Below are 27,122 nucleotides of genomic sequence, written 5' to 3' on the forward strand. Positions count from 1 at the left end.
CTCATGCCTGTAATCCTAGCTACTCACAGGCTGAGATCTGAGGATGGAAGTCAAAGCCATCCCTGGCAGGAAAGTCCATGAGATTCTTATCTCCAATTAACCACCAGAAAACCGGAAGTGGTGCTATGGTTCAAGTAGTAGAGTGCTAGCCTTGAGCTGAAGAGCTCAGGGACAGCTCCCAGGCCCAGAGTTCAGGCCCCACGGCCTACAAACACAAAACAAAAACAAGATGCCACCAAGCCATGAGGAGACCTGGGTGTGAGCAAGATTTGGTTTCATGGGTAATCTACCACCATGGCCGAGAAAGGCATTGCTGCTAGAGGTGTGATGGACACCAATACTACTTTACAAGAGGCGCTGAAGACTGCACCCATCCATGATCGCCTAGCTTGTGGAATCAGCCTTAGACAAGTGCCAAGCACATCAGTGTGTGCTTGCATACAATTGAAATGAGTCCACGTACATCAAGTTGGTGGAGGCCCTTTGTGCCAGCATTAAATCAACCTTATGAGGGTCCATGACAAGTAAAACACTAGGGGAGTGGGAGGTCTCTGCAAAATTGATCCAGAGGGAAAACCTCATAAAGTGGTTGGTTGCCATTGTATAGTAGCTAAGGACCATGGCAGAGTCTCAGGCCAAGGAGGTCATCAAAGAATATTCAAATGCAAGAAATGAACAGATAATAAACGTGTGTGTGCACGCCTGCGCATGCATGCAGGTCCTGAGGCCTAGACATTGCCCTTGAGCTTTTGTGCTCAAGGCCATCATCCATTACTCTATCACTTGAAAAACAGCTTCACTCTTCCAACTTTTTGGTGGTTAATTGGAGATAAGAGTCTCATGGACTTTCCTGCCCAGGCTGGCTTTGAACTGTGATCCTTAGATTTCAGCCTTCTGAGAAGCTAGGATTACAAGTGTCAGCCACCAGTACCTGGCTGATTTAATATATTTTATCTAATACATAGATACAAAATAGTCCACATAAGGTCTTAATATATATGTAAATTTGTGTAATGTTTAAATCAAGCTAGATATACTTATCTCCTGAAACATATATAATTTCTCGATGGTAAAAACATTCAAAAATGCTGGATATTGGTAGCATACATCTGTAATCATAATTATTCAGAAGGCTGAGATCTGAAGATCTCTGTTTGAAACCATCCCAGGCACACAAATCTGAGAGACTATTATTTCCAGTTAACCAGCAAAAAGCCAGAAGTGATGATGTAGCTGAAGTGGTTGAGTGTCAGCTTTGAGTGAAAAGCCAAGTGAGACTATGAGGTCCTGAGTTCAAGTCCCAATTACAAAAAGGGGAAAAGAAAGAAAGAAAAATAAAAGTTATTTCTTCTAGCTTGTTGAAATAAACAGCATAGTATTTTCAGTAGCCATCCTACTGTTTAATAGCACACCAAAATTTCTTGCTCCTACTTAACTACACTTCATTATTTGTTGGTCAACCTTTCCAGTAACTATATATATATATATATATATATATATATATATATATATATATATTTTTTTTTTTTTTTGCCAGTCCTGTGGCTTGGACTCAGGGCCTGAGCACTGTCCCTGGCTTTTTTTTTGCTCAAGGCTAGCACTCTACCACTTGAGCCACAGCGCCACTTCTGGCCGTTTTCTGTATATGTGGTGCTGGGGAATTGAACCCAGGGCCTCATGTATATGAGGCAAGCACTCTTGCCACTAGGCCATATCCCCAGCCCCAGTAACTATATTTTTGAACGAACAAAAACATATTAGTCTGATGTCTTATGAGTATAGTAAGTGCTCAAGAAAAGAGGGCTGGGTGTGTGTGTATACACACACACACAAACATATATGTGTATATATATATGTGTGTGTATATATATTCCCTTCTCTAGTGGTTATCAATTACTTTACTGTCTGTTTTCTAGTCAATTTCAATTTCCTTTGTAAACCTTCCCCTTCCTCACTGTTTCAGTGCTTGTGATTCTGGTGGAGCTGACCCCATATTTCTGCTTGAGAAGTGTCTGTGGGGCCCAGGCAGACCTGGGCCAGTGAAAGTCAGGCCAGGTCTTTTTCTGGACCTAATGTAAGAGAGATACTCTCTTTCCATCAGGGTTGCCAAGTTGGTAAAAGGTGAGCCTGAAGCTTCTGGTGGCCATCTGGTTCCATGAGGGAAGAATCTGCCCAGGATAAAGCCAAGAGACAGAAAAGGAGACCCGAGGAATGGAGGGAAACCAATTCCTGATATCCTTTGATATCTGGATTCAGCCCAAAATAAGAAAAAAAAAATCTCTGGCTTCAAGGTGCTCACAGATAGGTGGACTGTGACACATTCAGGAGGGTCAGGTGCCACAAATATACCATATATGGATACAAAACATAGAACCAGAACTGTAGTGAGCAGAGGTGGACTTCTGGCAGGCAGAAAAGATATGGAAATGATCAATATGAGCTAGCTAGGTGATTGGAGGTACATGGAGTCCAGTATATGTGAGAGAGTAGAAAGAAAAAAGAATATAGGAAGGAAGAATAATGGCTTCATCCAAAACACTATGGTCCTTTCAGGAACACAATCTGAGCAAAATATACATATTTCCCCCCTCCACCCCCACATGCTTCATCCAATTCTGTAAAATCTTAAACAATGACAGCAATAGCTCAGAATGTGTCCAGCTACAAGTGAATGGTAATCTGACTAATGCTGATTTAAACAATGAAGGTATTTAATTATTTAGAAGTGGACTCTTCAGAGCTGGGACCATGATTCTCTAGCATTATTAAGATTCTGTGATCAAACCAGATGTGATGGTGCATGCCTGTAATACTGGCACTCAGAAGGGTGAGACAAGAGGATCACAACTTCAAGACCAGTTTGGGCTACATAGAAAGGCTCTGTCTCAGAGAAAGCAATAAACAAACAAGACTCAAAGCATTTAAGGCTTGGCTCAGCAAGTCATTTCTCGTGTCCTTGTTTGGAGCCACTAATGTGGCTGCAGTCATTTCATGACTAGACAAGAGTGGATGGTCTAAAATGGCCTCGTTTAAATGTTTAGATGTTGATGCTGGCTGTCATCTGAGCTATCTATCTCAAGAAACTATGGCTTTGGTTTGTTGTTGTTTTGTTTTGTTTTGTTTTTCATAAGATACCAGTAGAAAGTAAGAACAATTACTGTGAGGCCCCTTTAAATTTAGATCCCAGAGGATTTCACCCCAAACTCCCACAGTCTGTCACTTAAAATACCGTCCAAATCTAGCTTAGGTCCAAGACTCCACTTCTTACTAAGAGGAGATGCAGAGAATTTGGGGCCATTTAAAAGCCATTACTTGAACACATTACTTTTCTTAGTAAAAGTACCACTTTGTTAAATAACCATGCCATATTTAACAACCATAACTTTTGAGAATTAGATAGGACTTTGGAGATTATCTAGTATTTAGCCTCTGTGTGTGTGTGTGTGTGTGTGTGTGTGTGTGTGTTACTAAAGATTGAATCTAGAGCCTCACATACATGACCTATCTTTCTATTCAGCCACTCAGTCAGTCAGTTATTCTGACAGGGTTTTACTGTATGGTCCAAGTTAATACTAAAGACTTCTGCCCAAGCAGTCCTCTTGCCTCTTCTACCTAGGACTACAGGTGTGTGCTACCATGCCTGCTGGTTTTATTATTTGCAGGAGAAAGGAAGAAGCTGAAGAGATTCTTTTAAAATGAGAATAACCAGTAGAATTTTCCTCCCAGAAAGTTGAAGTGGGGGACTTAAAATGATTTAAATGCTTAGAATGATGCATGGGCTATTGGGAGTCCTCAGAACAGATAGTCATCCCCGATCATCAAGAAGATTTTTTGGCTCATAAATTTCTGAATTGAAGAATTCCTTTAGTTACTACTAATGCATGGGTATATGGATTAGAAGGAGACTTTGCCAAACAATTAAAAATCAAAATTCTGACATGCTGAATGAGTTAGAGCAGGCAAGTAGTCCTTTTTAACTGAATCTATAACCAGTCTTATTTCTTTCTGGATTTGTTTACACTAATACAATAGATGATATGCTGTAAAGGAAGCAAAGGAATACAGAAAGATAATTGCTTAGTTTGTGTAAGTATCTTTCATTTTTAACTTGTGTTTATTTATTGACAGTTTAGCTTGTGTTTAAGCCACCTAGATTTTTAAAAAGACACGACTAAGTGTGTGTGTGTGTGTGTGTGTGTGTGTGTGTGCATCCTGTAGCTTACACTAAGGGTCTGTGCACTGTCTTAAGACTTTTTTGCTCAAGGCTAGCCCTCTACTGCTTGAGGCACAGCTCTACTTCATGCTTTTTGGGTATATAATTAGAGATAGGGGTCTCATGGACTTACCTGTACACGGCTGACTTTGAACTAAGATCCTCAGATCTCATATTCCTGAGTAGCTAGGATTAAAGGTATGAACTCCCAGTCTCTGGCCTAAGTTTTTTTTTTTAACATCTTAAGTGAGCCCACATTTTAGTGAGGATGAAAAGTAACATATTGATTGTGTTCAATTTAGAACATTAGCACACAAACCACTCCTCTCATAGCCTTGAAAAGCTGAGAACAAGTTATGTTGATGTAAAGAGACAGTTTCAACCAGCTATTGTTTCTTTCTTGCCTTTAAATAAGACTTGTAATCTCATTTTATGAACTCCTGTGTTATTTTTCAAACACTTGGTCACCTTATGATTTGCAAGTGCTAATGGAGCAAAGGATGTATATCATCAGTAAATATGAACACTATATTGTTCTTAAGGGACAACACATAGACTTAGGGCTTTTATGGAGTTACATTTTACTTATCCTAAAATATTTAGAGTTATGTACTTAAAAGATACAGAGCATAGGTATTACCTCCACAGAAAGTATTTTAGTCAGTGAATGTTCAATGTAGCAGGTAGAGATGAACTTCACACGTCCTGTAGACTGAACTGGGAACAGACTCTTCAGCCATAAAATGCACTTAACAGTCTATTTAATAGTGGTGAGGTCCTTGAAAATGCAATATCCATGCTAATCTTGCCTTTTTTTTCTAAATCACAGATGAAAAATAGGTCAGTTAGGTAGAGCCTTCTCTTTCTATTTAAAGTGTGACATTTAATCTATTTAAACAACTACCAAAACTTTATTAATTCATTGTAAGATAAACGTGCTGAGAAAGTAGAGAACTTTATTAAGGTTTCCCAAAATTTGATCTGGATGTCTTAGATTTCAGAACTCAATAAAAAAAAAATCTCTATTTAGGGGATTCTATCAAATCAGTAATAGCAAAGAAGGACCAGGGAAAAAAAAGCAATCTAGAATGTAATTAAATCTTACTCTGTGAAATGGCTTAAAGGCCTTGAGTATTTTACAAAAAGAAAAAAAAAATAGAACGGGAATCTCTGGAGAAAAGTTTCCCACAGCTCTAATACCCATAGGAAAAATCCATTTGGGAAGAGAAGTGTACACTGCCCGAAAGCTTCCAGCAAAGGAAAAACTAAGAAGTCAAATTAGAATTAATGTAACTTGCTGCCTGCTTTGTTACATTTCATTTAAGTCACAATGTTCTTTGGAATTCTTTTGAGAGGAGTGCATGAATCTGATGAATCATAAGGGCATTTCACTGGGGTCTATTTTGGAGAATGACTGTTTCTGCTTTTCTTTTCTAGTCTTCCTCCTTTATTTAAATGGAGTTAGTACTCTGTAGCCCCACCCTGCCAATCAGCTGAAATGTATACCAAGTGTAAAGTACTAATTCCAACTTTCCTCAAAACAACTGTGAAAAGCAAGAACTCAAATACTGAAAAAAAAAAACACAACAATATTCTACAACAACTTTGAGAGAGTTTTGAATTATTTAAAAAATTTTTAATTTAATTTAATTTATCAGTCTTGGGTCTTGAATTCTGGGCCTGGGAGCTGTCCATGAGTTTTTGTGCTCAAAGCTAGTGCTCTACTACTTGAGCCACAGCTTCACTTCCAGCTTTTTGGTAGCTAATTAGAGATAAGACTCTCACAGATTTCCTGCCTAGACTGGCTTTGAACCATAATCCTCAGATCTCAGCCTCCTGAGTAGCTGGGATTCCAAGTGTGAGCCACTGGCACCGGCTGAGTTTTGAAATTTTTAAAACAGATTTCTCCACATCAAACACACTCTTGGAAGATGTATGTGCTATAGCTGAAGGGAGATAATGCTTTCTTCTTCATTGACATCTTTGAATCCAGGAGGAATCCTGGAAGAAATCAGAGAGAGCCCAGCACCTGTGGCTCATGCCTGTAAATTGTAGCTACTCAGGAGGCTGAGTTCTGAGAATCAAAGTTTGAAGCAAATCTGGACAGATAAATCAGGGAGATTCTCATCTCCAATTAGCCAGCAAAAAGCTGGAAGTGGAGGTGTGGCTCAAATAGCAAAGTGCCAGTCTTGAGCAAGAAGCCCTGAGTTCAAGTCCCAGTAGTGGTACAAGGAAAAGAAATCACAGAAAGGACATCAGTAGGTTACTTCCCTTGCTTAAACACTATGGATTCAATAAGAATTTCCTTTTTTTCAGTTCAGCTTCTATTCCAGAAAAGTAATTCCAAAAATCTTATACATAAGATTTTCCAAGCCTATCTTCACAAGAATTATTTTCTTTTACATCAACAAAGCACCTAGTCTTTCCTTCACTTTATAAGAGCTGTTCAGGTGACTTGTTGCTACATGTCTGGTATCTAGCACATATGGCATCTCATGTAGATTTTAAAATCCATATTTCTAGAGGTAGACCTCCTATATCATTTGTGCCCTGTCCCTCTCTTAACACTCCGTTTTAGTGAACATTTTGAAGAAAAACTCAGTGGCCAAAGCTAGGTGGCCAAAGCTAGCCTTATGTGATATAATCTTAGCTACTTACTCAGTAGGCTGAGATCTGAGAACTGTGTTTCAAAGTCAGCACAAGCAGACAAATCCATGAGACTTATCTCCAATTAATCTACCAAAACTCAAGAAGTGGAAAATATAGCTCAAGTGGTAGAATGGCAGACGAGTGAAACGGAGCCAGGAGTTCAGGTCCTAATACCAGCATGTACACACACACACACACACACACACACACACACACACACACACAAATTGGTGATGAAATAGAAAATAAAGCCAATAGCCAGGTGCCAGTGGCTAATACCGGTAACCCTAGCTACTTCGGAGGCTCAGATCTGAGGATCATAGTTTGAAGCCAGCCTGGGCAGGAAAGTCCATGAAATGCGTATCTCCAATTAACCACTCAAAAGCCAGAAGTGGTGCTGTGGCTCAGGGGGTAGAGCACTATCCTTGAGCACAAAGAGGCTCAGGGACAGCATCCAGGCCCTGAATTCAAACCTAAAACAGACAAAAAAATAAAGTCAAGCAGGAAGCAGTGGTTTTATTTTGTGTCTTACTCTGCTTCTTTGGTATGAACTTTGATTAATTATGGTAGTGAAGGTTTATTTAAAAATTTGACTTTAATTAACATTGAATTCAAACTTCTTTGTACGACTATTTAGAGAATAATAATAAATATTACTTTAAATTTTGATGTACTTCCTGGAAACATTACAGAATGGAACCTCCTACCATCTTGATTTATATGATTTTAAAATGGAATTCTCAACATTTCCCTTGGGAAGACTTTTGGTTTGAATAGTTCTTACTGGGAGGTTACCTTCTTTATATGTAGCCCAAATTTTCATTTTCAAAGACTATTTTAGACAAGTATCATGACAGCTATAAGCCAATGGATCTGTGTGCCACATAATAGAGTGTGACAATTCACTCAGTTGTGAAAGACACTGGAGATAAAGTAATAAAGTAGCATTTGTGATATCACATTGACTTTACAAATCTCCAACACTGACCCCACAGTGTTGCTTATTATTGGAATTATAGATGCTTGCAGTTCTCAGAAACATGTTGGGATAAGTTATATATTACATACTTAAATTTAAATTCAAAATCCTAGGCTGAGAAAGATGTACATTTGTTTCACTCCTTGGAGATTTGAGGTCCATGAACCAATGAATACCTTATACTGCCACATTAAAGAACACTTTAGCTGTAAAGATATAAGCAGATCCTGGGGGAAGGGCGACAAGAGCTCCCGAGATGCTGCCCATACCCCAGCCCTGGGACAGTGATAAAGCTAGACACTCCCACCTTCCGGCCTCAACCGGAAGAGAAGACCCCACCCCTGGGGGGGGCAAACACGTGCATGCCACCATGATAGGGGTTGTCCAGCCCACAAAGGAAGTTTCATGACATCACCTGATGGACACGGTCTTTAGCCTATGAGTGGCCCTTTGGCCAGTCCCCCTCCTTTCCTGCCATTACCGCTATATAACCCCCTCCTAATTAAATCCTTTGAGACCCATTCAAACATTCAGGCATCTCCCTGATGTCTTCTTCCGCTGCCACTCCTGCCACTCCTGAAATGTGAGGGGACGGGGGAGGGGAGGCATCAGCAACCTTTCCTCAACTTAGTGTAACCCATGAGGGTACACCTTTGCCTTCTGCTGGTGGAAGATAAGGCCGAGTGCTCTCTCATAGTTTCTGGGGTTCAGGCATTTCCCCAGGAGATAGGGGAAAAGAGATCCTTCAGGTCCCGACAATTGTGTGTGTGCACACACACGTACATGAAGGAAGGTACATGCATACAGCTGGTACTGGTGGTACATGCATACAGCTGGTACTCAGGGCCTGGTGCTGTCCCTTATCTTTTTCACTCAAGGCTAGTGCTCTACCCCATGAGTCACAGTTTCACTTCTGGTGTTTTTGTTGGTTAATTGTAGATAAGAGTCTCATGGACTTTCCTGCCAGGATGGCTTCAGATCTCAGCCTCCTGAGTAGTTAGGATTCTAGGTATGAGACACCAGTACCCTGTTTCTGTGAGTTTTTTGACACTGTTAAAAATATAGAATGGCATGCAAGCACACTCCTACAACTATAAGACTACCTAATAGTGACATTCACAAAAGAACCACAAATTTGCACAAAGGTCATCATAACTTTACACAAAAAGCATTTTTTTTTACAAGGACAACTGTCTAGCTCCAGACCATACCACGTTTGTTATTTTTTTTTCTTAGTAGTAGTTTGTCTTTTAATATTTACAACAAATTCTTTATACAACTGTTTTTGAGGATGTGTATGCTATGTAGCTTTATTGTATATATTACAATATGCATTACAAAACAATATATGAGAAAAATGCCAAATATCTGTATAAACATCCATAATATATGCAAGCATTTTTTTCAGGTTGATTTTGAAAAAGTTACTCATTTCTATTTTTTTTTATTTTCAAACTGATGTACAGAGAGGTTACAGTTTCATACGTTAGGCATTGGATACATTTCTTGTACTGTTTGTTACTTCGTCCCTCATTCCCCCCTCCCCCTACCATGTTTGTTATTAATTGTCATGGCCAACATATTTATGAATCGTCTTCCTTTTTAGATTTAAGAAGGCCCCCTTGCCTCAATCTCTCAATTTTTTTAAAATTAGCATTTATTGTTGTAGAAAGGGATTCCATTTTGACATATCTATATTTGCTCACAATGTACCCTGATCAGATTCACTCTTCCTCACTCTTCAATCTTTTTGAATAGTCATAGTTCCTTATGACATTACTAATACAAATAAATATCTTTTTTTTTTAAAAAAGTAGAGGGCTGGGGATATAGCCTAGTGGCAAGAGTGCCTGCCTCGGATACACGAGGCCCTAGGTTCGATTCCCCAGCACCACATATACAGAAAACGGCCAGAAGCGGCGCTGTGGCTCAAGGGCAGAGTGCTAGCCTTGAGCGGGAAGAAGCCAGGGACAGTGCTCAGGCCCTGAGTCCAAAGCCCAGGACTGGCCAAAAAAAAAAAAAAAAAAAAAAAAAGTAGAGTCTGCTGATGTGCTCAGGGTGGTCTGAAGTCTTGATCATCCTGCTTTACTCTTCCTAGTACTGGGATTACAGACATATATCACTATGCTGGGCTTCAAAATAAGTAGCCTTCATTTTTAGAGAATCTTCTCTCACTGATGTGTGTGTGTGTGTATGTGTGCGTGCGTGTGTGCATGCCAGCACTGAGGCTTAAATTCCAGGCTTTTAGCTTTCACTCACCTTTTTCACTCACAGCTGGTGATCTACCACTTGAGCCATGCATCCAGTTCCAGCGTTTTGCTTGTAAATTGGAGCTAAGAGTCTCATGCATTTGTCTACCTGGTCTGGCCATGAACTTCAATTCTCAGATGTTAACCTTCTGAGTATCTAGGATTACAGCTGTGAGCCACTGGTCTCTGGCTCTCACTAATTTTAATCTGGATTGACACAACGATTTGGCAATCCACTGTAATCATTTATATAAGAAGAACAGAATAACTGCTTTGTTCTTTTGCTGTATTTACCCAGCTTGAAAAACTTGAGTTTACTAGATGCTTCCATTGGTGACTTTTTTTTTCCAAAGAAAATTTTCATAGAGAAGGTAATATGCAAGCCCAGTGCCAGTAGCTCATGACTGTAATCCTAGCTATTCAGGAGGCTGAGATCTGTGGATTGCTGTTCGAAGTCAGCTGATGAGGAAAGTCTATGACACTTATCTCCAATTAACCACAAAAGGCTAGAAGTGAAGCTGTGGCTCAAGTGGTAGAGTGCTAGCCTTGAGCAAAAAAGCTCAGAGACAGAACACAGGCCCTGAGTTCAAGCCCCAGAACTAGCACAGGAGAAAAAGAAAGAGGGGGGGGAGGGGGGGGAGGGGAGGGAGGGAAGAAAGAGAGGAAGTAAGGAAAGAAGGAAGGAAGGGAAAAGAGAAAAAAAAAAACCCTGTGATATCCAAATTTGATATCCACATTTGAAGGTAAGACACATATTTGATGTTTCTCAATCCATTGTAGCTATTGTGCTTGTAGTGTATTGCTGGGGGGAATTTTTGCAAATTGGCTCCTGTCTTTTTCTTTTTTTATATATATATATATATATTTTATTATCGGACTGAATTACAGAGAGGTTACAGTTTCATACATTAGGCATTGGATACATTTTTTGTACTGTTTGTTACCTTGTCCCTCATCCCCCCCATGAGTTGTTCAGTTGTTCATTTTCACCAAACAGTTTGTAAGTATTGCTTTTGTAGTTGTTTGTCTTTTTTTACCTTGTGTCTCTTGATTTTGGCATTCCCTTCCAATTTCCTAGTTCTAATACCAGTATACCCGGTTTCCAATATACTCAGATAAGATACAGAGATATTTTCTTTTCTTTTCTTTTCTTTTCTTTCCTTTCCTTCTTTCTTTCTCCTCTTTCTTTCTCCTCTTTCCTTCTTTCCTTCTTTCCTTCTTCCTTCCTTCCTTCCTTCCTTCCTTCCTTCCTTCCTTCCTTCCTTCCTTCCTTCCTTCCTTCCTTCCTTCCTTCCTTTTTACAGTGTTGGAGTTCTAACCCAGGACTTCTCCCATACTAGGCAAGTTCAGTGCTCTGTTCTACCTTTCCAGCTTTCATTTTCATAATTCTGGTGTTCATAATTTTTTATTCAGTACTTAGAGAGAAGTACAGGCATTAAAGCGTTTATTGAGCTGTTCTCACTTACCTAGGTTTATTGATTAACCTATTAAAGAAAAAGTATGAAAAAAAATACCCCCTTTAAATGTTTTATTGGGCATGTTCCCTTGACACTGGTAAGATTTAGCCAGGTAAGATGGTACATGGGAGTATGGTGGTTCAAGGCCAGCATGGGCAAGAAGTTTGAAAAACCTAATCTCAATCAACAAAAACAACAATAACAACAATTTTAAAAAGTGTGACAACATATGCCTGTTATCCCAAATATCTGAGAAGTGTAAATCAAAAGTCTGCAATCCAGACTGGCCAAGAGAACTGTGAGAGTCTATTTGAAAAATGATGAAGGGCAAAAAGGTGCTGGTCCTATGGTTGACATACTATAATGCCAGCCTAGCAAGTGCAAGTGCAACTCCCTGAGCTCAAACCACAAGACTGAAAAAAAATAATACTAAATTAAAAGAACAAAAGAAGGGGCTGGGGATATGGCCTAGTACCTAGAGTGCTTGCCTCCCATACATGAAGCCCTGGGTTCAATTCTCCAGCGCCACATATGTAGAAAATGGCCAGAAGTGGCACTGTGACTCAGGTGGCAGAGTGCTAGCCTTGAGCAAAAAGAAGCCAGGGACAGTGCTCAGCTGAGTCCAAGGCCCAGGACTGGAATAAATAAATAAATAAATACAAGGCAAGCACTCTTGCCACTAGGCCATATTCCCAGCCAAATAAATAAATAAAAGAGCAAAAGAAAACAGTTTTCATGAGACATGCATTGGTTTCTTAGTGTTTCTGTAACCTAATACAACAGGCCATGGTGTGTAAACAACAGAAATGTATTTCCTGAGAGTCCTGGGACTCTCAAATCAAAGTTTCCACAGGTGGGTTTATAGATGACCTTCTTTTTCAGTCTTTATATGATCTTTCTTGTGTGTACATGTATGCTAATGATTTGAAATGTTCTCAAAGTTCATGAATTAAAGGTTTTGTTCCAGGCAGGATGTTGGTGGCTCATGACTGCAGTCTAGTTACTCAGAAGGCAAAGAGCTGAGGATCACGGTTCAAAGCTAGCCTGGGCAGGGAAGTTCCTGAGACTCTTATCTCTAATTAATCACCAGAAAAAATGGAAGTGGCTCTGTGGCTCAAAGTGGTAGAATTCTGGCTTTGAGCAAAAAAAGCTCAGGGACAGCACCCAGGCCCTGAATTCAAGCCCCACAACTGACCAAAAAATAGGGGGTGGAAAGGTTTAATTCCCAGCCTGTGGTGCTAAAGAGCCAGACTTTGAAGTCAGGCCCCACTTTACCACGCGAACCCCACTTTACCACGTGAACATGAGATAAGCAGGCCCTGTGAGCAAACCAAACCCAGGACAAGCTTATTAGGGCCCAGCCGGTCAAGAACTCTAACCGCTGGGAATGCTTAACTCTAACTGCCCCAGAATCTAGAGCCCTGTGCCTTGAGCCCTGAGCCAAACAGATTTGTACCCGTGTCCTAATCTTGCTTGCTTGAACACCTGATTACTGTAACTTTGTTTTTTGTCTTGCTTGAACACCAGATGGCTGTAACTTTGTTTTTTGTCTTGCTTGAACACCTGATGGCTGTAACTTTGTTCTTTGCCTTTATAAGCCCTGTGTAATCACAGCTTGGGGCTTCCTCCTAACCTCCGCTGTGTCGGTGGGTAGGATGGGCCAGAGTTGCAGCTCGCCTGAATAAAGCCTTGCTTTGCTTTTGCATTTTGGAACGTCTGAGTCTCGGTGGCCTTCTTGGTGGTCGTTTTGCGACATGGCATAACAGTGCTCCCAAGAGAGAGCAAAACCTTTGAGAGGTAGGACCTAGTGAAGGAAGTTAGGTCACTGGAATGTGCCTTTAAAAGAAGGTTTGGACCCTGTCCCCTCTTCCCTCTCTTTTACTTGTTGACTACCCTGAAGTGAGCAGCCTTCTCTGCTGTGTGCTTCTGCATTGATGCACTGTAACTTGCCATAGGTCGAAAAGCATTGAGTCCAAAAGCCATGTCTGCAGCCTCTGAAATAGCCAAGCAAACCTTTCTTTCTTTCTTTTTTCTTTCTTTCTTTTTTTTTCTGACAGTCCAGGGGCTTGGACTCAGAGCCTAAGTGCTCAAGGCTAGCACTCTGCCACTTGAGCCACAGCACCACTTCTGGCCTTTTCTATATATGTGGTGTTGGGGAATTGAACCCAGGGCTTCATGTATGGGAGTCAAGCACTCTTTCCACTAGGCCATATTTCCAGCCCAAACCTTTCTTCTTTTAAGTTGATTACCTCAAGTACTTTGCTGCAATGACAGAAATCTGATTAGCATACCAGTCATATTGGATTAGGAACCACCCTACTAATGACCTCATTTAGATTTCATTGCTTAAGATTCCTGTCTTCAAGTATAGCCATATCTAATATAGTAGGGGCCATATTCCCAGCCCAGATTTAAAGAACTTAATTAACCTTTTCTTCAAAAAGGAATTTGAGGAGATAATAATTCGGCCTCAAAACTAAGCGTATACAATTTGTACCATAAAATTTTTATACATGTAGTAGTAACTAGAGGCTGCTGTTTTGTGAAGGATGTGCTAGAAAGACAAGAAATTAAGAGGGTTTAACTATTATTTCCTGGTTAGTGACAAGTAAAAGTGATTGAAACAGTGATTGGGTTCTTCTCTATTTTCACTTTCATCTCAAACTTTCTGTGGTAGATTAGAAATGGCTGCAGACTCTTTTCCCTTCTTTCCACTAAGAAGAGGAGTTGATTTCTCCTTTGCTTGATGAGGGCTGGATCAGTACCTAGGAGTGATGCTCTGTAACCTTTGTCATAGGCACAATCACAATACATTTAAAGATTTTTTTTTTTTTTTGCCAGTCCTGGGGCTTGAACTCAGGACCTAGGCACTGTCCCTGAGCTTCTTTTGCTCAAGGCTAGCACTCTACCACTTGAGCCACAGCATCACTTTTGTATTTTTCTGTTTATGTGATACTGAAGAATTGAACCTATGGCTCCATGCATGCTAGGCAAATACTGTACCACTAAGCCATATTCCCAGCCCAGATTTAAAGATCTTAATTAACCTTTTTCTTTTTGGGCGGGGTCTTGCTATGTAACTCAGGCTCACCTTGTGACAGCTATCTGAGCTGCTTATGCGGAAAAAGCCATTTCCTTAGTTGACTCCTTAGTTGAACCATAAATTAGCTAAAAGCAGGAGAAGAGCTTGGCATCCCCTGTTTCCACTTTTTGTATCTGACTGTGCTTAATCGATTAATCGCTTAATCACTTAATCACTACTGTAGACTCCCAAAGTGACAGGACTGATGGCCTTCAATGACCACATTCTGGCATCCCTTTACTCAGGGCATAAGTCATAATTCTAGCCAGTGTGGTGATTTGCTATGGTAGTGACTCTTACATGGTAGACAAGTGTCGCGCTGCACATCTTAAAGTGCTATAGCCAGGTGCCATCTTGAAACAGGGCTTATTGTTTGAAACTAAGCTGTACTGGGGACCTGAAAACAAGGAACAATTATGGCTCAGAGAATGTGGAGACACCTTGTCACCCTGTCTGGTGTGAGATGACAGTGGAGGGGGGTGGTCATGGAGAGGGGGAAATCTGATATGGACCCACTGAGAAGTTTAAAAACAACAGGGAACCGGGCAGAGACAGGCACTGTGATGGCTGCCCCACATTCTGTGGAGAGAAGCAAGCCTCAGTACTGGAGGGTCACTACAGAAACACTACCAAGCCTGTGGCTGACAGAGTGCTTGTTTCTGCTTTCTAGCTGCATGAATGATGAGGTTCTTGGCTGGGACTGAGAGCCCAATACCCAGATTCCACATACTGCACGATTTCCTAAACCTCCTCCCTCTCACAGTAGGTTCACGGCTGAGCAGGGTCTGAAAATTCTGAGACCAATACTCAGAGAGCATGAATTGCTCAGTTTTGCTTCTCTGGTACTGAACTCAGTGCTCTGTTTGCTCCCCTCTCCCACACTCTCTGGCACATTTGGAAGATAGCCCTATGCTAGGCTTGGCAAAGTAACTGTAGAGAAATTGGAACCTGCTTGGCTACCCTCCTCCCTCTAGGCTGCAAAGTTCATTGTGGCCAGCAGTGGCTGGCTTCTTGGTGTTTACCAAGAAGGTACACACCTAAAGAAATCCTGATGAGGACAATTAACTTTTGGCTGGCCCCTCCCTCAGCCTATCTAGAGCACCAACATGTACACTGGGAGACCCCAGCTAGCTTTCTGCGCTTTGAGTGGTGCTAAGGACCAGATCTGGGGCCCTGAGCTTCCAGGTAAATCTTTGGCTACTCAGTGATGAGAAACTATTCAATGCTGCCTGAACAGGGACAATATTTCAGTTAATAACTTGGCCTCAATGTGCAAATTCCAATGCAGAAAAACAAAAAATATGAAACACTAAGTTGACATGAATTTTCCAAAAGTAACAACTTCACAATAACAGATTCTGATGATACTGAAGTGGATGAAATCTCAAAGAATTTAAAAGAATGATTGTGTGAATGATCAATGAAGTTAAAGAACACATGGATAAATGTTTGTAATAAATTTCAAGGGAACTCAAACAGCTGAATGAAACAAAGAAGATAATGAAGGATATATAAGAGAAAGTAAAACAAGATATGAAAAAACTAATATGAAAAAATATTTAAAAATCAAAATAAAATTTTGGAAATAAAAAGTTCAATAAATCAAATTGCAAGATATTCAACTGGGAGAAGAAGAAATACCAATAACATTGGGTTTAGAGAGAAAATAGAAAACTGAACTAACTCATAATAACTGCAAAAAATATCCAGGAATAAAGCTAACTAGAGATATGGAAGATCTCCATACTGAAAACTATGAAACACTAATGAAAGAAATGGAAGAAGACACTAGAAGATAAAAAGACTGCCCATGTTCATATATTGGTAGAAGTAATATTGTAAAAATGGCTATGACACTAAAAACTATTTATAGATCCAATGCAATTGACATAAAAATTTCCATGATAGAAAAATCAGTCCAAAGTCTATATGGAAGATCTCAAATAGATGAAGTGAGCAAAAAGAGAATGCTTGAGGTATTACAGTATCTAACTTCAAATTACACTTCAGAAGCATAGTAACAGAAGTAGATTATGTAGTTCAATGGAATAGAAGACCCAGAAATAAGCCCACACAGTTTCAGTCATCTGACTATTCTCTTTTATTTCTTTCTCCTTTCTCTTCTTTTTCCTTCCCTACCCTTCCTTTTCCTTTCTCTCTTCCTTCTTCCCTCTCTCTTTCCTGCCTTCTTCCTTCTCTTCCTCCTTCCTTTCTCTCCTTTCTTTCTTCCTTCCTTCCTTCCTTCCTTCCTTCCTTCCTTCCTTCCTTCCTTCCTTCCTTCCCCTTCCCCTTCCCCCTTCCCCCTTCCCCCTTCCCTTCCCTTCCTTTCTCTTCCCTTTCCTTCCCTTCTCTTTCCTTCCCTTCCCTTCCCTCCCTTCCTCCCTCCCACCCTCTCTTTTTGCAGTCCTAGAACATTAATGTAGGGCCTAGGCACTGCCCCTAAGCTTTTGTGCTTAAACCCACTTCTGGTTTCAAATTTCAATCTTCAGATCTCAGCCTTCTGAGTAACTAGAATCACAGGCATGAGCCACTGGCGCCTAGTTTCCTTTCCTTTCTTTTCCTTTTCCCTTTCCCCTTCCTTTTCTTGGAGCTAGGTATGGAATCTATGGCCTTGTGCATGCTAGGCAAGTACTCTACCACTGAGCTTCATCAATAGATCATGCTACCTGATTTTCTACAAAGGTCCCTAAAACGTATATGGGAGAAAAACATCCATTTCTATAAGTGATGTCTGAAAAACTGGAAACTCACATATAGAAGGCTAAAACGACATCTTTATCTCTCACTCTGTGCAAAAATCAATTCAAAAAGACCAAAGATCTTCATATAATTTCTTAAACTTTGAAACTACTACAAGAAAGAAAAAAATTGAAGATATAGTCATAGTTTATAGTCATGACTTTTTGAATAGGATTCCAATAGCTCTGGAAGTAAGAGCAAAAACTGACAAATGAGTTTACACCAAATTAAAAAGGCTTCTGCACATTACTGAAAATAATTGTCAGGGGCTAGAATAAGTCTTGATAGTAAAGCAGTTGACTAGCAAGTGCAATGCCATGGGTTTAATCAAAAGAAAAGAAGAAGAAAAATTACTAGAATGTAGAGACAACCTACAGAAAATGGACAATATTTTTTTGCAGGGGGAGCAGTACTGGAGTTTGAACTCATGGTCTCACACATTTGCTAGGCAGGCACTCTAACCTTTTTTTTTTGCTAGTCCTGGGATTTGAACTGAGGGCCTGAACACTGTGCCTGGCTTCTTTTTGCTCAAGGCTAGCACTCTACCTCTTGAGTCACAGTGCCACTTCTGGCTTTTTCTATAGTGTGATGCTGAGCAAATTGAACCCAGGGCTTCATGTATGCAAGGCAAGCACTTTACCACCAGGCCATATTCCCAGCCCCATTTTAAAAAATTTCTTTATTGTCAAAGTCATACATAAGGCAGTGAGTACATTTCTTATCCAACTTGTTACTTCCTCCCTCATTTTTCTCCCACCTACCCCCCCTCTATGGCCCTTCCCATGAGTTGTACAGTTGGTTTATAGCATATAGTTTTATAAGTATTGCTGTTGTATTGGTTCATCTTTAATCCTTTGTCTCTCCATTTTGATGTTCCCCTTCCCTTCCCTAGTTCCAATAAATGTACATACAGTAACCAGGGTACAGTGTCAGTTACAGTGACATCAGGGGTAAAACCATGGGGAAGAAAGACCAAAAAAACCCGGCATAATTTCATATGGTGTGTTGACATTAACAACAACAATGATAAACATCTTGTTTCCAAACTTGGAGTTCATCTCACTTAGCATTGCTTTGGTGTTCTTTGAGATAGGATCTAGCTTTCTGCCCAGTCATATGTAAGGACTGTAATATGATTGTTTTGGGCTTCCTCTAGGAGCTGCAATGCAACTATGCTCAGATTTTTTTGTTGCTATCTTCCTAAATTCAGCTAATATGCCAGGTACATACCACCTCATCCAGTAGTATGTTGAGGGGGTAGGCATATCTTAAGAACTTTTCTGTCCAGGATGTCCTCAAACACTAATCCTCACACTCTCAGACTCCCAAGTAGCTAGAATTATAGGCAGGAGCCAGTGGGCTCTAGTGGGAAAAATATTTTCCAGCTCTTTATCAGTAAAGAATTAATGTCTAGAATATGTGTGTGTGTTTGTGTGTGTGTAAAGCTCAAAAAGTTAAACACAAAACAAAGAACCCAATTAATAAATGGTCAAATAAAACAGAAAAATCATTTTCAAGAGAAGAACAAATGGCAAATTAAATACATAAAGAAATGTTCAACATTCTTAGCTATAAAGGAAACTCAATCAAGATGATACTAAGATTCTATCTCATCCCTGTCACAATGACTATAATCAAGAAAACAAATAGAAACACATACTGGCAGTGTGTGTGTGTGTGTGTGTGTGTGTGTGTGTGTGTGTGTGTATTAGGCACTATAAAAGTCAGTATGGAAGTTCCTTAGAAAACCTAAAATATAGAACTACCATATGAACTTGCTATACTACTTTTGGGCACATATTTGAAGAAATGTAAAGTGGTGCCCAACAGTTACTTGCAAACCTGTGTTTGTTTCAGAACTATTCACTATAGTGAAGCTGTGGAATAAGCTGTCTATGAAATGATGGATAAAGAAATTATGGTATAAGCCGTGTGTGATGGCTCATACCTGTAATCTTAGCTACTCAAGAGGCAGAGATTTGGAGAATTATGGTTGTAGGCCATCTTGAGCAAAGAGTTCAGGAGACACTCATGTAATAAGCACTCAACTAATAAAAAGAGCTGGAAGTGATGGTGCACAGCTGTCATCTCATATACTGGGGAGACAGAAATAGGAGTTTCATAGGCAAGACCCAACCAAGCATACATATGAGACCCTATTTAAAAAATAACTAGACTAGGGGCTGGGGATATAGCCTAGTGGCAAGAACGCTTGCCTCGTACACATGAAGCCCTGGGTTCGATTCCCCAGCACCACATATACAGAAAATGGCCAGAAGTGGCGCTGTGACTCAAGTGGCAGAGTGCTAGCCTTGAGCAAAAAGAAGCAAGGGACAGTGCTCAGGCCCTGAGTCCAAGGCCCAGGACTGGCAAAAAAAAAAAAAACAAAAAAAAGACAAAAAAAAAACTAGACTAAAAAGAGATTGAGGGTGGGTGGGAGGTGGCTCAAGTTGTAGACCACCTACCTAACAAGTGCAAGATACTGAGTTTAAACTGCAGTACTATCCAAAAGGAAAATGTGTATGTATGCAAAATGGAATACTATTCAGCCATAGAAAAGAAATTATATTATTTTCAGGAAACTGGATGAAACTGGAGGTGATATTAAGCAAAATAAGGCAGACTTAGAAAGGTAAACATCATATGTTTTCTCTCATATGTGGAGTCTAAACATAAAAAGATGACATAAATATAAAAAGGGGATTGTACAGAAAGGAAGCCAGGGGAAGGCGGTGAAAGGATATAGGGGTTGAAAGGAGATAGGGGTTGAATATGACCAAAATATGTTATGTGCATGTATGTAAACTAAAATTGTTGGGTTTTGTTTTGTTTTGTTTTGCCAGTCCTAGGGCTTCGGACTCAGGGTCTGAGCACTGTTTCTGGCTTCTTTTTGTTCAAGGCTAGCACTCTACCTCTTGAGCCACAGCACCACTTCTGGCTTTTTCTTTTTTATGTTGTGCTGAGGAATTGAACCCCGGGCTTCATGCATGCTAGGCAAACACCCTACTGCTAAACCATATTCTCAGCCTGGAAATTAAAATTGTAAAAAAAATAAATAAATAAAGATAAGGTTCTCCACAATCTCTCCTCTTTCATCACCAACCTTCCAAACTAGAGAAAACATTCTGCACTTTTAAGCTGCAAGAATTCTTGCTTCAATCATCTCTTAAGATTAGGACTCCTCTTCTCTTGGCTTGCTGTACCTAGCTTTTCCTTCAAAGCTCAGCTGATTGCTTTAGGAAAGACATTTTTGGGTAGTTAATCCTTTACAGTGAGCCCGGCTCAACTCCTAGTGTTTACTGTGTATACCAATAATGTGACACTGAGTACATGCTTTTATTTTATTTTATTTTATTATTTTTTTCAAATTTTTATTATCAAATTGATGTACAGAGAGGTTACAGTTTCATACGTTAGGCATTGGATACATTTCTTGTACTGTTTGTTACCTTGTCCCTCATGCCCCTTATATGTTGCTTTTTATCCTTTTATGTGTGAAAGTATCTTCCCAAATTGGGCAGAGACTTGGCCATATTTCCAGGCTGACGAGATGTCTGTGCGTGTGCCCACACATGCACCAATACTGGGGCTTGTGGATTCAGGGCCTGGGAGCTGTCTTGTAGCTTTTTCACCCATAGCTGGCTTCCACGTGAACCACAACACCACTTCCTAGTCTGACAGTCTTGTAAATAATAATAACATTTTAGATCTGGAAATTCACCTGGACTTGCTGATTCACAGATGAAGACATGGAGGTCTTGCTGTTACTTGTAAATTAGAGGGGTTGGCTTGTAAAGAATGGCAGGATTCTAGGCTGGGAATATAGCCTAGTGGCAAAAGTGCTTGCCTTGTAAGAATGGCAAGATTCTGAAGGGGCTGGAGTATTTTCTGAAGGAAGGGGAATGCTGCTATTTTTGGCAAATGTGGAAATGGGCGATGTAAGCTACCTTATGGAGCTCGCCTAACCACTACTAGTAGGGGGAAAAGTTTGTTTTTCCTTTCTGAGACAGGATCTTGCCCTGTCTGGCTTCCAACTCTCCAGCCTCCTGAGAGTCAACGTTCCTGGTGCTGGGGCCCAGGTGTTGCACCTCCACGCGGCGACAGCGCTGTTCTTAGGCACAACCCATGTTTCTCATCTGAAGTGAGTTTCCCGACGATTGACTATACACCAGGGTGACTATGCAACGCGCTTCATTGCAGGCACGTGGCTGGGAGAAAGTGCGGTAGGCTGGCCTTGTGGCTCCTGGACCTCCCGGTCCACAGGAAGATCTGCTGCCCCGTGATGGGGACCAGCCAAGACTGTCCATTCTGCAAAGCAGGCCAGGGCCCGCCCCTGACAGGAATCCGTGGGCTAAGCAGCGGCTGTGGCCTTGGCCGCCATCCCGTGAAAGAAGACAGAGGGGCTTTCCGTTTGCCCTGGGCCTAACCCGGGTGGTGGCACCACTCGGGTTCCTGAGCCCCGCCCCTCAGCCCCGCCTCCCCTGAGTCCACGCCCCCTAAACCTCAAGGCCCCGCTTCCCTTTAGGCCCCGCCCATCACGTCCTGCGGGCTCGCTCTCTTTCTCGCGCGCGAGCTCGTGGGGCTGTGTCGGGTGGACTGCGCAGGCGCTTTTCCGGAACAAGCTGTGGGCGCGAATTCCTGCAGCTGGAAGCCGCCAGAGGGTAAGATCCTCGGTTCCCGATCCCCGGTCATGGTGGGGAGGTGAAGGGCTCGAGACGCTCCAGGAGCGGTCGCGGAGTTAGGGAAGCGACTCCCAGCCCCGTTCCGTTCCTGCGGACGCGCCGCGAGGCCCGGGTCTGTCGTGGGGTGCCCCTGGCCCCCGCGGTCCTGCGCGACGGCCTGCGGGAAAGCGGGGGTGGAGTGGGTCCTGTGCACCCACCGGGGCGGTCGCGCGGGCCCCGGGGCGGGAACCTTCAGGACTCCAGGGTCCACTGACCCAGGGAACCCCGTGGCTGCTCTTCCGCGCACGCCGGCGCCACTCGGCCCTGCCGGGCCACTGGGCGGCGGGCGCCTGGGTTAGAAAGTTACCCGACGTCTGGACGGTGGGGAAGTTGTGAAGAAACATTGTTTTTTAAGGGGAAGGGAACGGCTAAGAGTCTCACTGAGCATCTTTAACCACTCGGGACTCAGTAAAGTTAGTGTTGCCCCCCCCACCCCCCTCGCTCCTGTGTATTTCGGTTTGTCTCTGTGTCTCTGCCTCTCGGTGTCTCTGTCTCTTTCTCTCTAGCTCACTCTGCTCCATTCAGCAGACTGGGTTCCTGCCTCTTTGCCAACACACTAAGAACTAAACAAAAAGGAGCACCCTACTTACATAGGCTTTTATTTTAGCTGACAAGCAAATGTCATTTCCCTTTATTTTATTATTTGTTTTGTTATCCGATAGTTTATTTGTATAAATGAGAATAGAAAATTGAAACCTGTTGAGATTACTTTTGAAGGGGTTAGGGAAAGAAGGGGGTGAGTTTGATCACACTGCATTGTTCATATGTATGGAAATGTCACAAAGACCAGCCCCCCACCCCCGTACAATTTATTTGTAAAATTTGTATATAGAAAATCCTTTCTTAAAGAAAAGAAGTAACTCTAACGAGGTACAAGAGGACTAATTGGGGGACCAGTGGGAAGAAAGACAAGAGAGGATGCTGGGGTAAGTATATTAGAAGTATACTGTATACAGTTGTGAAAATATCACTGAAAACTGTTATCTTGTAATACTAGGAATCATTTATATTGTTGACTTATAAGAAAGTAAGGTGTGTTTTTGTTGTTGTTGTTTGTTTTTCTAAGAGTACTGGATCCTAAACTCAAAGCTCAAGCTTTTTAGGGAGAGGCTCTACAGCTTGATCACACCTCCAGTCCAACACATCTTTAATCACCTGGATCCCCTTCCAATCACCACCCCTTTTCCTCCCTGTAGGCAGTCTCTCTGCTAACCTCTGCTTCTTTATGAACCTTTTGCAGGTGAAATAGTGTTTGGTGTGTAGTTTATTTTACTCACAATTTTGTGTGAGAATGTTCTTTGTTGTGTGAAAATATAGTTTCTGATGATGAAGAAATTAGGAAGACAGTTAAAGATGGTAACCTTATAAACAGTAAGGGGTATTTGATTAGGGTGTGGTGATAATATAGCCTCATGGGATATAGCATGAATGACAAAAGATTAATTAGCCAATGAGCTAAGAGCTGGCCAAACAGAGTGACAGAAGCAAAAGATGGCTGAGCTTGAGTGAAATTGCGAGGATCTAGCAAGCAAGAAAGTTGTAGAGGCTGGCAAAGGCCAGGTCATAGATATGCTTATGTATGAGTAGAGTACTCATTTTAACTGTAGAAGATGTGAGGAAGAAATGATCTTGATGTCCTTCAACTTTTAGCATGATCTACTTGTATAAGACCTAAAGGTCTATTCTTTTGCTTATCAGAAATGCCTGGTAGCCAGGCTCATCCTGTAATCCCTGCTAGCTACTCTGGAGGATGAGATTTGATGATCGTGGTTCAAAGATTGCCAGGGCAGGAAAATCTGTGAGACTCCAATAAAATACCAAAAAAGCTGGAAGTGGGGCTGTAGAGTACCAGCCTTGAGTGAAAAAGCTAAGGGAGAAGCACCTAGGCCCCAAATTCAAGCTCCAGTACTAGCCATCTTCTCCCTAGCTCCCCACCCCCTAAAAAGGAGAATGCCCGGCATAAGTGGCAAAATTTCTAGTAGCGATGCAGATAAAATTTGTTTTCAAAATCAGATTTAAAGGACACTTTAAAATTAGCCATTTGTTTTAACTCTTTAAAAAATACTCCTGAAGTTATTAAAGAGGAACTTCCTCCAGAAGAGGCTCATTTCATTTTTAGGCAGCTCTAATTATTAGAAAACTTTCTTTGATATTTGTTTATTTATATTTTGGTGCTGTGCTTGAACCCAGCAACTACCAACCATATGCTCCACTACCAAATAACAAACTAACCATGCTTTTTAATATTGAATCAGAACGTATGTAATATGGGCTTCAGTTCTAGGTCTACACTGAACTGATAATTAGTGCTTACTTATTGCCTTCTATACAGTAATTACACTCCGTATATGTGTAGGACTTTGCACTTATTTGAAATTATCTCTGTTATTTCTGGAGTTAGATTTAGTCCAACCATAGGTGCTGTTCAAATATTTTTTGATTTGATTCTCTCTCTCTCTCTTTTTTTTTTTTTTTTTTTTTTTTGCCAGTCCTGGGGCTTGAACATGGAGCCTGGGCACTGTCCCTGAGCCTCCTTGTACACAAGGCTAGCACTCTACCACTGAACCACAACGCCACTTCTGGCCTTTTCTGTTTATGTGGTACTGAGGAATTGAACCCAGGGCTTCATGTACACTAGGCCAGCACTCTACCACTAAGCCACGTTCACAGGCTCTTGGCTTTGATTTTTTCATCAGCTATCCCATCATTATGCTCTTAAAAAACCTAATCAACTTGATCTCTGGAACTATGTATGTGCAGGTAGATAACCTGATTGTAAACTCATTTTTTATTTATTTTTATTTTTCTGTATTACTGGGATGATAGGCAAGCTCTCTACCACTAAACTACATCCAAGCCTCTTGCCTCAGCCTCTTAGTAACGGTTCCGGTATATACCACCATCCTCTGCAGTGATTTGAATTTCCTAGTGGATTGTTAGCTCAATGATATTTTTTTTGCCAGTCCTGGGCCTTGGACTAGGGCCTGAGCACTGACCCTGGCTTCTTTTTGCTCAAGGCTAGCACTCTGCCACTTGAGCCACAGCGCCACTTCTGGCCATTTTCTATATATGTGGTGCTGGGGAATCGAACCCAGGGCTTCATGTATACGAGTCAAGCACTCTTGCCACTAGGCTATATTCCCAGCCCCTCAATGATATTTTTTTAATTTAGGGATTATTTAAATATTGAATTTTAAATATGTCTTAGGAGTAGATCATTGTACTGCAGTTCTGGAATATATTGTACAGGGTGTTGATAAAAGGCAATTATAGTAATGAACTAAAAAAGGATTTGTTTACAGGATTAGTTTACAGTGGCTGTAGCCTGTATCAGGCCCAGAATTCAATTAGAGAATGATTTATGGGACTCTGGATAGAACTGACTGTGCCACTAGCTGTGTATGTTCTTTTTGTTTTGTTTTGTTTTTTGCCAGTCCTGAGGCTTGAACTCAGGGCATGAACACTGTCCCTGGCTTGTTTTTGCTCAAGGCTGGCACTCTACCACTTGAGCCACAGCATCACCTCCAGCTTTTTTCTATATATGTGGTGCTGAGGAATTGAACCCAGGGCTTCATGTATACAAGACGAGCACTTTACCACTAGGCCATATTCCCAGCCCCTATCTTCTTTTTTCTTCTCAGAAATACTCTCGTTATATTTCAGGTCACATTTTACAGGTAGAGCTGCCTTTTGAGGTACATTTCCCAATTATGAGAATAGGGAATAAGAAATTTAACAAAATCTCCTTTCCCTCAGTGTCTATCCTTCCCTCTTCCCCTCCTTTTGTATCTTTCTACTTGTATAGAGACGTCATTGTTAAGGTACTGTGCACACTAATTCTTGATACCTTTTTTCCATCCTAGGCTTCTTCATGGATACAGTTTTTGACTGCTTGGAAACACAACATCATTTAAGATCCTCCAAATGCCTAATTCCAAAGAAGTGATAACATTTCTCTAATCAAGGAAATAAGTGACCGATTCTATGATAAAAGTACTCTGATCCTGGTCCTGTTTTCTTCTCTGAATTTGAAGAACTATGGAGAAGTGGTATTGGATGATAGTAGTGGTCTTAATGGGACTAACAGTGCGGTGGGCCGTTTCCCTTAATTCTTATTCAGGTAGTGCATTGTTTTTAAAACTTTTTAAAATGTAGGTAAATATTTCCTTTGAGTGGGCTCCCCCTACCTCTTCAGTGCTGGGGAGGGAACCCAGGTCCTCATGATTCTAATAAAATACTCAACCACTGGTCCACACCTTGAGTTCCTGAGCGGGTTTTTATTGATTTTATTCTTTTTGTAACAGTTTACAGTTTTCTGATTGAAACAGGAAAAATTGGGGCTTTATTGGTGTGGTCATGAAAATAACATTTAAGGGTTTGATGTATTTCAGTCAAGTATGAGGCCTGGTAGCACAAAAAAACAAAAACAACATTTAAACAAGTAATTGTAAAGGAAATACGTAAGAGCTAAATGTGCTTTGTGTTATGAGAAAACTAATGGCAAATATGGCAAATTATGAAAGAATTATGTCTTAGATACTAAAGTCATAGTTTGTTGTTGTTTATGGTTGGGAAAGTACATTGCTAGATTGAGAAGAGGAGATCAATGGGAACAAAACTGACTGAATGAGGGAGGAAGAGTTGGTAAGAGTGTGGCTCTGAAGACAAGGGATACAATCAAGTATAGCATTGCAAGTGTTTATTTAACACTTATTATGTCTCAGGCATTGTATTAGGTGCTGTAAATACAGGGTGAGAATTGTTTTCTAATGGTCTGTGTTAGCCAGTCTTCATCATTGTGACAAAATACATTCTCCCACCTGACAGTTGTACTTGGGAAGAACTTATAGGAGGAGGAATGCACCTTTTTCTTCTCTCCCAGTTTCTCTGCAAGGACTTATATAAGAAGACAGACAAGTGCAAACCATATAAATTTATTCAAAAAAATTCCGTATGACATTGCAGACGAAAATGAAGAGCTAAGGAAACAATTAAACCTGAGTGCCTCTGTGCTAGGCTTGCTGGAGAGAAGA

General features: G+C 41.0%; 1 protein-coding gene and 1 pseudogene across 7 annotated transcripts in view; both read left to right on the forward strand.

Annotated features, from left to right (window-relative positions):
- Positions 1–294: 294 nt before the first annotated feature.
- LOC125355695 lies at positions 295–26,035 on the forward strand (annotated as a pseudogene).
- Positions 21,942–27,122, forward strand: part of Alg6 (ALG6 alpha-1,3-glucosyltransferase) — a 39,647-nt gene continuing 34,466 nt past the window's right edge. For 5 of the 7 annotated variants that reach the window (XM_048351467.1, XM_048351468.1, XM_048351469.1 and 2 more), the window contains exon 1: positions 25,716–26,209. In XM_048351467.1, coding sequence (XP_048207424.1) covers positions 26,128–26,209 — 82 coding nt within the window. In that variant the 5' untranslated portion in view covers positions 25,716–26,127. Of the gene's footprint in view, positions 22,030–22,584; positions 23,016–25,715; positions 26,210–27,122 lie in introns of those variants that run through there. The other 2 variants (XM_048351465.1, XM_048351466.1) reach the window with 2 other exon arrangements.

Source organism: Perognathus longimembris, chromosome 7, assembly GCF_023159225.1.
Source record: "Perognathus longimembris pacificus isolate PPM17 chromosome 7, ASM2315922v1, whole genome shotgun sequence".
NCBI classification, from domain to species: domain Eukaryota; kingdom Metazoa; phylum Chordata; class Mammalia; order Rodentia; family Heteromyidae; genus Perognathus; species Perognathus longimembris.